At 49.6% G+C, this 11,776-nt stretch overlaps 1 protein-coding gene across 2 annotated transcripts; it reads right to left on the bottom strand.

Moving 5' to 3' along the window:
• Positions 1-7,364: 7,364 nt before the first annotated feature.
• On the bottom strand, positions 7,365-9,170 carry LOC135527497 (potassium voltage-gated channel subfamily A member 10-like). Of its 2 annotated transcripts, XM_064956003.1 has the most exons (2): positions 9,007-9,170; positions 7,365-8,946 (listed from the first exon to the last, which is right to left on the bottom strand). In XM_064956003.1, the coding sequence occupies exons 1-2, from the start codon at positions 9,168-9,170 to the stop codon at positions 7,365-7,367; spliced, it is 1,746 nt and encodes a 581-aa protein (XP_064812075.1). The 2 variants fall into 2 exon arrangements, with proteins under 2 accessions (XP_064812075.1, XP_064812074.1); XM_064956002.1 differs by having other exon boundaries at positions 7,365-9,170.
• Between the last annotated feature and the right edge of the window lie 2,606 nt (positions 9,171-11,776).

Here is an 11,776-nt window from a genome sequence, read left to right as displayed (position 1 = left end):
GGGTCCTGGTCACTACCCCTATGGGTCCTGGTAACTTCCCCTATGGGTCCTGGTCACTACGCCTATGGACTCTGGTCACTAACCCTATGGGTCCTGGTCACTAACCCTATGGGCCCTAGTCACTACCCCTATGGGCCCTAGTCACTACCCCCAATGGGTCCTGGTCACTACCCCTATGTGTCCTGGTCACTACCCCTATGTGTCCTGGTCACTTGTGGCCTGGTCACAACCCCTCTGGGTCCTGGTCACTTCCCCTATGGCTCCTGGCCACTACCCCAATGGGTCCTGGTCACTACCCCTATGGACCCTAGTCACTACCCCTATGGGCCCTGGCCACTACCCCTATGGGTCCTGGTCACTACCCCTATGGGTCCTGGTCACTACCCCTATGGGCCCTGGCCACTACCCCTATGGGTCCTGGTCACTACCCCTATGGGTCCTGGTCACTACCCCCATGGGTCCTGGTCACTACCCCCATGGGTCCTGGTCACTACCCATATGGGTCCTGGTCACTACCCCAATGGGTCCTGGTCACTACCCCTATGGGTCCTGGTCACTACCCCAATGGGTCCTGGTCCCTACCCCTATGGGTCCTGGTCTAAAGTAGTACACTACCCCTATGGGTCCTGGTCACTACCCATATGGACCCTGGTCACTACCCCTATGGGTCCTGGTCTAAAGTAGTAACCTACGGCTATGCGCCACGCCCTGATCTGTTTAACCTGTCTCTGTACTTGTCTCCACACCCCTCCAGGTGTCGCCCACCTGTCCCATTATCCCCTGTGTATTTATACCTATGTTCTCTGTTTGTCTGTTGCCAGTTCGCCTTGTCTCCTCAAGCCTTCCAGCGTTTTTCCCTGTTTTCTCGTTTTGCCTTTTTTGCCTTCCCTGACCCTGAGCCTGCCTGCCCTTCAGTACCTTGTGACTCCACCCTGCATTACAGACCTCTGCCCTGACCCTGAGCCTGCCTGCCCTTCAGTACCTTGTGACTCCGCCCTGCATTACTGACCTCTGCCCTGACCCTGACCCCTGTTTTGCAATAAACTTTTGTTATTTTGAACTGTTTGCATCTGGGTCTTATCCTGTGGTCTGATACCATGGGCCATGGTCAAAAATAGTGCACTACCCCTATGGGCCATGGTCAAAAATAGTGCACTACCCCTATGGGCCATGGTCAAAAATAGTGCACTACCCCTATGGGCTCCTGTCAAAAGTAGCTGAGATATCGTGTCATAATGTGGTCATAACGGCTGAGATATCGTGTCATAATGTGGTCATAACGGCTGAGATAACGTGTCATAATGTGGTCATAACGAGATAACGTGTCATAATGTGGTCATAACGGCTGAGATAACGTGTCATAATGTGGTCATAACGAGATAACGTGTCATAATGTGGTCATAACGGCTGAGATAACGTGTCATAATGTGGTCATAACAGCTGAGATAACGTGTCATAATGTGGTCATAACAGCTGAGATAACGTGTCATAATGTGGTCATAACGGCTGAGATATCGTGTCATAATGTGGTCATAACAGCTGAGATAACGTGTCATAATGTGGTCATAACGGCTGAGATATCGTGTCATAATGTGGTCATAATAGCTGAGATAACGTGTCATAATGTGGTCATAACAGCTGAGATAACGTGTCATAATGTGGTCATAACGGCTGAGATAACGTGTCATAATGTGGTCATAACGGTTTGAGATAACGTGTCATAATGTGGTCATAACAGCTGAGATAACGTGTCATAATGTGGTCATAACAGCTGAGATAACGTGTCATAATGTGGTCATAACGAGATAACGTGTCATAATGTGGTCATAACGGCTGAGATAACGTGTCATAATGTGGTCATAACGACATAACGTGTCATAATGTGGTCATAACAGCTGAGATAACGTGTCATAATGTGGTCATAACGAGATAACGTGTCACTACCCAGTTACCAGCCCTTTCAAGCTTAACATCCTTATCATTTATCGCCCTCCAGGTTCCCTCGGAGAGTTCATCAATGAGCTTGATGCCTTGATAAGCTCCTTTCCTGAGGACGGCTCAACTCTCACAGTCCTGGGCGACTTTAACCTCCCCACGTCTACCTTTGACTCATTCCTCTCTGCCTCCTTCTTTCCACTCCTCCCCTCTTTTGACCTCACCCTCTCACCTTCCCCCCCTACTCACAAGGCAGGCAATACGCTCGACCTCATCTTTACTAGATGCTGTTCTTCCACTAACCTCATTGCAACTCCCCTCCAAGTCTCCGACCACTACCTTGTATCCTTTTCCCTCTCGCTCTCATCCAACACTTCCCACACTGCCCCTACTCGGATGGTATCGCGCCGTCCCAACCTTCGCTCTCTCTCCCCCGCTACTCTCTCCTCTTCCATCCTATCATCTCTTCCCTCTGCTCATACCTTCTCCAACCTATCTCCTGATTCTGCCTCCTCAACCCTCCTCTCTTCCCTTTCTGCATCCTTTGACTCTCTATGTCCCCTATCCTCCAGGCCGGCTCGGTCCTCCCCTCCCGCTCCGTGGCTCGACGACTCATTGCGAGCTCACAGAACAGTGCTCCGGGCAGCCGAGCGGAAATGGAGGAAAACTCGCCTCCCTGCGGACCTGGCATCCTTTCACTCCCTCCTCTCTACATTTTCCTCCTCTGTCTCTGCTGCTAAAGCCACTTTCTTCCACTCTAAATTCCAAGCATCTGCCTCTAACCCTAGGAAGCTCTTTGCCACCTTCTCCTCCCTTCTGAATCCTCCTCCCCCCCCCCCTCCTCCCTCTCTGCAGATGACTTCGTCAACCATTTTGAAAAGAAGGTCGACGACATCCGATCCTCGTTTGCTAAGTCAAACGACACCGCTGGTTCTGCTCACACTGCCCTACCCTGTGCTCTGACCTCTTTCTCCCCTCTCTCTCCAGATGAAATCTCGCTTCTTGTGACGGCCGGCCGCCCAACAACCTGCCCGCTTGACCCTATCCCCTCCTCTCTTCTCCAGACCATTTCCGGAGACCTTCTCCCTTACCTCACCTCGCTCATCAACTCATCCCTGACCGCTGGCTACGTCCCTTCTGTCTTCAAGAGAGCGAGAGTTGCACCCCTTCTGAAAAAACCTACACTCGATCCCTCCGATGTCAACAACTACAGACCAGTATCCCTTCTTTCTTTTCTCTCCAAAACTCTTGAACGTGCCGTCCTTGGCCAGCTCTCCCGCTATCTCTCTCAGAATGACCTTCTTGATCCAAATCAGTCAGGTTTCAAGACTAGTCATTCAACTGAGACTGCTCTTCTCTGTATCACGGAGGCGCTCCGCACTGCTAAAGCTAACTCTCTCTCCTCTGCTCTCATCCTTCTAGACCTATCGGCTGCCTTCGACACTGTGAACCATCAGATCCTCCTCACCACCCTCTCCGAGTTGGGCATCTCCGGTGCGGCCCACGCTTGGATTGCGTCCTACCTGACAGGTCGCTCCTACCAGGTGGCGTGGCGAGAATCTGTCTCCTCGCCACGCGCTCTCACCACTGGTGTCCCCCAGGGCTCTGTTCTAGGCCCTCTCCTATTCTCGCTATACACCAAGTCACTTGGCTCTGTCATAACCTCACATGGTCTCTCCTATCATTGCTATGCAGACGACACACAATTAATCTTCTCCTTTCCCCCTTCTGATGACCAGGTGGCGAATCGCATCTCTGCATGTCTGGCAGACATATCAGTGTGGATGACGGATCACCACCTCAAGCTGAACCTCGGCAAGACGGAGCTGCTCTTCCTCCCGGGGAAGGACTGCCCGTTCCATGATCTCGCCATCACGGTTGACAACTCCATTGTTTCCTCCTCCCAGAGCGCTAAGAACCTTGGCGTGATCCTGGACAACACCCTGTCGTTCTCAACTAACATCAAGGCGGTGGCCCGTTCCTGTAGGTTCATGCTCTACAACATCCGCAGAGTACGCCCCTGCCTCACACAGGAAGCGGCGCAGGTCCTAATCCAGGCACTTGTCATCTCCCGTCTGGATTACTGCAACTCGCTGTTGGCTGGGCTCCCTGCCTGTGCCATTAAACCCCTACAACTCATCCAGAACGCCGCAGCCCGTCTGGTGTTCAACCTTCCCAAGTTCTCTCACGTCACCCCGCTCCTCCGCTCTCTCCACTGGCTTCCAGTTGAAGCTCGCATCCGCTACAAGACCATGGTGCTTGCCTACGGAGCTGTGAGGGGAACGGCACCGCAGTACCTCCAGGCTCTGATCAGGCCCTACACCCAAACAAGGGCACTGCGTTCATCCACCTCTGGCCTGCTCGCCTCCCTACCACTGAGGAAGTACAGTTCCCGCTCAGCCCAGTCAAAACTGTTTGCTGCTCTGGCCACCCAATGGTGGAACAAACTCCCTCACGACGCCAGGACAGCGGAGTCACTCACCACCTTCCGGAGACACCTGAAACCCCACCTCTTCAAGGAATACCTAGGATAGGATAAGCAATCCTTCTCACCCCCCCCCTAAATGATTTAGATGCACTATTGTAAAGTGGCTGTTCCACTGATGTCAGAAGGTGAATTCACCAATTTGTAAGTCGCTCTGGATAAGAGCGTCTGCTAAATGACTTAAATGTAAATGTAAATGTGTCATAATGTGGTCATAACGGCTGAGATAACGTGTCATAATGTGGTCATAACAGCTGAGATAACGTGTCATAATGTGGTCATAACGAGATAACGTGTCATAATGTGGTCATAACGGCTGAGATAACGTGTCATAATGTGGTCATAACGAGATAACGTGTCACAATGTGGTCATAATGGCTGAGAGAACGTGTCATAATGTGGTCATAACAGCTGAGATAACGTGTCATAATGTGGTCATAACGGCTGAGATAACGTGTCATAATGTGGTCATAACGGCTGAGATAACGTGTCATAATGTGGTCATAACAGCTCTAACCCTATTACAGGGGCTGAGTCACTGGCTTACTGGGGCTCTCTCATGCCGTCCCTGGAAGGGGTGTGTCACCTGAGTGGGTTGATTCACTGATGTGTTCATCCTGTCTGGGTTGGCGCCCCCCCTTGGGTTGTGCCATGGCGGAGATCTTTGTGCGCTATACTCAGCTTTGTCTCAGGATGGTAAGTTGGTGGTTGAAGATATCCCTCTAGTGGTGTAGGGGCTGTGCTTTGGCAAAGTGGGTGGGGTAATATCCTTCCTGTTTGGCCCTGTCCGGGGGTGTCCTCGGATGGGGCCACAGTGTCTCCTGACCCCTCCTGTCTCAGCCTCCAGTGTTTATGCTGCAGTAGTTTGTGTCGGGGGGCTGGGGGTCAGTTTGTTATATCTGGAGTACTTCTCCTGTCCAATTCGGTGTCCTGTATGAATCTACGTGTGCGTTCTCTAATTCTCTCCTTCTCTCTCTCTTTCTCTCTCTCGGAGGACCTGAGCCCTAGGACCATGCCCCAGGACTACCTGACATGATGACTCCTTGCTGTCCCCAGTCCACCTGGCCGTGCTGCTGCTCCAGTTTCAACTGACCTGAGCCCTAGGACCATGCCCCAGGACTACCTGACATGATGACTCCTTGCTGTCCCCAGTCCACCTGGCCGTGCTGCTGCTCCAGTTTCAACTGTTCTGCCTTATTATTATTCGACCATGCTGGTCATTTATGAACATTTGAACATCTTGTCCATGTTCTGTTATAATCTCTACCCGGCACAGCCAGAAGAGGACTGGCCACCCCACATAGCCTGGTTCCTTTCTAGGTTTCTTCCTAGGTTTTGGCCTTTCTAGGGAGTTTTTCCTAACCACCATGCTTCTACACCTGCATTGCTTGCTGTTTGGGGTTTTAGGCTGGGTTTCTGTACAGCACTTTGAGATATCAGCTGATGTACGAAGGGCTATATAAATACATTTGATTTGATTTGATTTGATTTGAACCTCATGAAGCTGGTTGAGAGAATACCAATAGTGTTTAAAGCAGTCATTAAGGCAAAAGGTTGCTACTATGAAGAATCTGAAATATAAATTGTATTTTGATTTATTTCACACTGTTTTGATTACTACATGATTCCATATGTGTTATTTTATAGTTTTGATGTCTTCACTATTATTCTACAACATATACAATAGTAAAAATAAAGATAAACCCTTCAATGAGTAGGTGTGTCCAAACGTTTGACTGGTATTGTACATGTTTCCAACAGACCACGTAGACCCTGTGCCCAAGAAAGTGAAGGTAACCTGCCTAAATGATTACCGGCCCGTAGCACTCAAGTATGTAGACATGAAATGCTTTGAAAGGCTGGTCATGGCTCACATCAACACCATCATGCCGGAAACCCTAGACCCACTCCAATTCACATACCGCCCCAACAGATCCACAGATGACGCAATCTCTATTGCACTCCACACTGCCCTTTCCTACATGGACAAAAGGAACATCTATGTGAGAATGTTGTTCATTGACTACAGCTCAGCGTTCAACACCATAGTGCCCACAAAGCTCATCACTAAGCTAAAGACCCTGGGACTAAACACCTCCCTCTGCAACTGGATCCTGAACTTCCTTACTTTAGTAAATATTTTCTCAACTCTATTTCTTGAACTTCATTGTTGGTTAAGGGCTTGTAAGTAAGCATTTCACAGTAAGGTCTACAACTGTTGTATTCGGCGCATGTGACAAATAAAATGTGATTTGATTGTATTTGATTGATTTGTTACCTATTTGCACTGAGGTAAGAGTTGTTTATTATACAATATAAAAAACAAACATTTTCAAGACAAGTAACAACGATCTATCAAACCTAATACTTTCTGTCATTTAAAAAAGTGGTTTCTCTACCATCTTATCTGACAGTAAAGAGCCGATGTAGCTGTGTCTTCCCACAGGGGTGACTTTATGTCTCCCAGAGGACAGGAGAGAATTAGTTGTGTGTGTCTCACAGCTCACAATGTCCCTCTACCTTTCTCTGTCTCAATCTTCCATAGTGGACAGGTCAGAATATAGCTCTCTGCCCCAGACAGTGGGCAGGTCAGTCTATATCTATCTGCCCCAGACCGTGGGCAGGTCAGTCTATATCTATCTGCCCCAGACCGTGGACAGGTCAGTCTATAGCTCTCTGCCCCAGACAATGGACAGGTAAGTCTATATCTCTCTGTCCTCACAGTGGACAGGTCAGTCTATAGCTCTCTGCCCCAGACCCGTGGACAGGTCAGTCTATAGCTCTCTGCCCCAGACAATGGACAGGTCAGTCTATATCTCTCTGTCCTCACAGTGGACAGGTCAGTCTATATCTATCTGCCCCAGTCAGTGGACAGGTCAGTCTATCTGTGTCTCTCTGTCACACATTGTCTCTTCGACAGTGGACCGGTCAGTCTCTGTAAATCTCAGAGGCCAGTGAACTTGTCACCCTGCCAGGTCCCGTTGGTCTTGTTCAGAGAGGTGCTACTCCCATGTTTACTGTCTCCTGAGGCCTTCATGGCCAGCTCTGCTGCGTCAGCCATCGGCTGCTTGTCCTCTGCCTCCGTCTCCCGGTGGTAGAAGTAGTTGAAGTTGGACACGATGACGGGGACGGGTAGGGCGATGGTCAGCACGCCAGCGATCGCGCACAGCGTCCCCACCATCTTACCGCCCATGGTGATCGGGCACATGTCCCCATAGCCCACCGTAGTCATGGTGACCACGGCCCACCAGAAGCCATCAGGGATGCTGACGAACTGTGTGCTGGGCTCGTCCACTTCAGCAAAGTAGATGGCACTGGAGAAGAGGATGACTCCGATGAAGAGGAAGAAGATGAGCAGGCCCAGCTCCCGCATGCTGGCCTTCAGGGTCTGGCCCAGGATTTGGAGCCCCTTGGAGTGTCTGGACAGCTTGAAGATCCTGAATACCCTGACCAGGCGGATGATACGAAGGATGGCCAGGGACATGTTCTGGCTGGAGTTCTGGTCCGGGGTGGTGACCAGCTCTGTTACCAAGGTGACGAAGTACGGAATGATGGAGACAATGTCGATGATGTTCATGAGGTTGTGGAAGAAGTTGCTCTTGGAGGGACAGACCACGAAGCGCACAACCAGCTCAAAGAAGAACCAGACGATGCAGGCCGTCTCGATGATGAAGAACGGGTCGGAGAACGTGGAGGTGATGGTTTTGGGTGTGGCCGAGGGCGAGGGCGGGAACAAGGACCCGAAGCCGCCCAACGATAGGTTCCCTTTGAAAGGCATCAGATGCGTGACAGTGGTGGGTAGGACGGGGTCCAGGGTGTTATCCCTGAACTCCGGCAGCGTCTCCATACAGAAGATGATGATGGAGATAACGATGACAAACACAGAGACCAGTGCCACGCCGCGTGCCGCGTTGGAACTCTCAGGGTACTCGAACAGCAGCCAAAACTGCCGGTATATCTCGTTGGTCGGGAGAGGGATCTCCACTTCCTTGATGAAGCCCTCGTCCTCTCTGAACTGCTCCGTGGCGTCGCTCCCCAGCTCATAGAAGACGATCTCATCAGCAAACACATCCAGTGGAACGTTGGCCGGTCGACGGATCTTCCCTCCTGACTGGTAGTAGTACAGGATGCCATCGAAGCTGGGCCGGTTCCTGTCGAAGAAATACTCATTCCTCATGGGGTCAAAGTAGTCCATCCTCTTCATAGGGTCCCCCAGAAGGGTCTCGGGGAACTGGTCGAGGGTTTTGAGCTGCGTCTCGAAGCGTAGCCCGGCGATGTTGATGATGACCTTCTGGTCTCCGTCGTCTAGACCTGTCTTGTCCACGAACACATCCTCGCAGCACTCCTTAGCCAGCCGGCTGAAGATGGTCTCGCTCTGCATATGGGTCTCGCTACTCAGCAGCAACTTCCAGTTGGAGATCATGCTGGCACAGCTAGGACGCCCCCTCCTGCTGTGGGGTGGCATGACGGGTGATTGGGGCACATCCAGAGTATTGGGGGAGGGGTACGGGCAGGGGGAGGTATTCCTCCTGTGGGAGGAGTGTTCGGAGGGGTAGTGGTGCTGGGGAGTGGATGTGAGGTTGGGCTGAGGGGAAAGGAGGTGGTGGGAGCCGTGGATGGAGCAGTTTTTGTGGAGCATGTCGACCGTCAGGGTTGTGGTCTCGTCCGGATTGTCTGGGTTACCCAGCTCATCTTCCAGACTTCTGTCTATGTTGTCCAGACCCTCAAAGTCAACTAGAGCCGCCTCCATGGCTGCTACTGCTGGGGGGGGGGCTACTACAACTGCTTATACTGCTGCCACTACTACTACTACTACTAATACTAATACTACTGTTGCTGCAAGTACACCTAGACCCTGGTCCTTAAAATACGTCCCAGGACACTCAGAAGACTAGAGGTGTAGACCAGGGTAGACTAGTCCTAGAGACCTGGACCTTTAATACAGGTTCCAGAGAGAGGAAGGACAGGAGGTATAGACCAGGGTAGGCCCCTCCCGGTAAGTCTAGTCCAGGAGTGTTAGATCCAAGCCCTCTGTCCAGGTGAGAAGTTCCACAGAACGGTAGACCTCAGCTGCCTATCAGAGGGCCAGTGTCTTCAGGCCAGTGTCTTCCCTGAGATGGAAGCAGTCTTGAGGGTAACAGGGTGATGGGCTTTCCAGCAGTCAACAGATGCTTCATCACCTCTGCGACACACACCCTCTCCTTCTCATACCTGCAGTGGGTGAGGGGGGGGGAGAAAGAGAGAGAGAGAGAGCATGTTAGTTTGTGTGTCTGACATCTGCAGCACATTCACTGACAGCCCTGTCACCACCGGTTATAATCGCTTGACACTGAAACCATGATGCTTGGCACACACACAGGCACATTCATTGGAAAACCCTACAGAAATTATTTTTTCATTGGCAAAATTAGAAAACTTAGGCATGACATGCCAGCAACAAACGCTGACACTACACATCCAAGTATAACAGATACAATTATGAAAGACAAGAATTCAGACTGATAAACAGCTTCTATTACCATTAGACTGTTGAACAGCTTCTATTACCATCAGACTGTTGAACAGCTTCTATTACCATCAGACTGTTGAACAGCTTCTATTACCATCAGACTGTTGAACAGCTTCTATCACCATCAGACTGTTGAACAGCTTCTATTACCATCAGACTGTTGAACAGCTTCTATTACCATCAGACTGTTGAACAGCTTCTATTACCATCAGACTGTTGAACAGCTTCTATCACCATCAGACTGTTGAACAGCTTCTATTACCATCAGACTGTTGAACAGCTTCTATCACCATCAGACTGTTGAACAGCTTCTATTACCATCAGACTGTTGAACAGCTTCTATCACCATCAGACTGTTGAACAGCTTCTACTACCATCAGACTGTTGAACAGCTTCTATCACCATCAGACTGTTGAACACCTCCTATTACCATCAGACAGTTGAACAGCTTCTATCACCATCAGACTGTTGAACAGCTTCTATCACCATCAGACTGTTGAACAGCTTCTATCACCATCAGACTGTTGAACAGCTTCTATCACCATCAGACTGTTGAACAGCTTCTATCACCATCAGACTGTTGAACAGCTTCTATCACCATCAGACTGTTGAACAGCTTCTATCACCATCAGACTGTTGAGGAAATCTTTGTGGACCTTGCATCATCATACCAAAGAAGTGCCTGAAATAAAGTACTGAGTAAAGGTTCTAAATATGTAAATGTTATATTTATTTTTATAAAATAGTAAACATTTCGTAAAACCTGTTTTGTCGTTGTCATTATGGGGTATTGTGATGTCATTTTGGAGTATTGTGATGTCATTATGGGGTATTGTGATGTCATTATGGGGTATTGTGTGTAGATTGATGACGGGGAAAAAAATCTATTTTAGAATTAGGCTGTAACATAACAAAATGTGAAAAAAGTCAAGGGGTTCGAATACTTTCAGAAGGAACTGTGTTTGGCTGTGACAGAGAACTCACTGTATACGGCTATGACTGACAGAGCTCACTGTAGATGGCTATGACTGAGAGAGCTCACTGTAGATGGCTATGACTGAGAGAGCTCACTGTAGATGGCTGTGACAGAGAACTCACTGTATACGGCTGTGACTGACAGAGCTCACTGTAGATGGCTTTGACTGAGAGAGCTCACTGTAGATGGCTGTGACTGAGAGATCACTGTAGATGGCTATGACTGACAGAGCTCACTGTAGATGGCTATGACTGACAGAGCTCACTGTAGATGGCTGTGACTGACAGAGGTCACTGTATACAGCTGTGACTGACAGAGCTCACTGTAGATGGCTGTGACTGACAGAGCTCACTGTAGACGGCTGTGACTGACAGAGCCCAGTAACTATGGTTACTATATCTTATATTCTGTCCTAGTCTAGGTCACTCTACTACCGATGAATCCCTCTTTCTCTCTCCTCTCTCGCTGTCTCCCTCTCTCTATATTCCTCTCCTTCCCTCTCTCTCTCCCAGTTCCCCCTCACCCCTGCTCTATCCCTCACTCTCTCCTCCTCCCCCTCAGTGAGGATTAATGTGGTCTCATTTACAGAAAGATGCCGTTAGATTTTGGAAGCCAGATCCAGCAGGGTAAAACACCACCATCTGCTGTCCCCAGACCTCTCAATTATAAACCACAGCGGCGTAGGTAGAAATTGTGGCTAGACATGAGTAAAAGTGACTTGGACAACATTTTACAGCCGATATACAGCAACAATACCCTGACATATTTCAGTGACAATGAGTGCAATCACATTGCATTACATAATCCCCTATACAGTGGACTTTGAGGTTCTGGACCGGTTCCAACCATATTTCTGTAAACAGAGTAACAT

The sequence above is a fragment of the Oncorhynchus masou genome, chromosome 33 (assembly GCF_036934945.1).
Source record: "Oncorhynchus masou masou isolate Uvic2021 chromosome 33, UVic_Omas_1.1, whole genome shotgun sequence".
In the NCBI taxonomy this organism is placed as follows: Eukaryota; Metazoa; Chordata; class Actinopteri; order Salmoniformes; family Salmonidae; genus Oncorhynchus; species Oncorhynchus masou.
The sequence above is the reverse complement of the archived record's forward strand: the minus strand, read 5'-3'. Positions and strand labels throughout refer to the sequence as shown.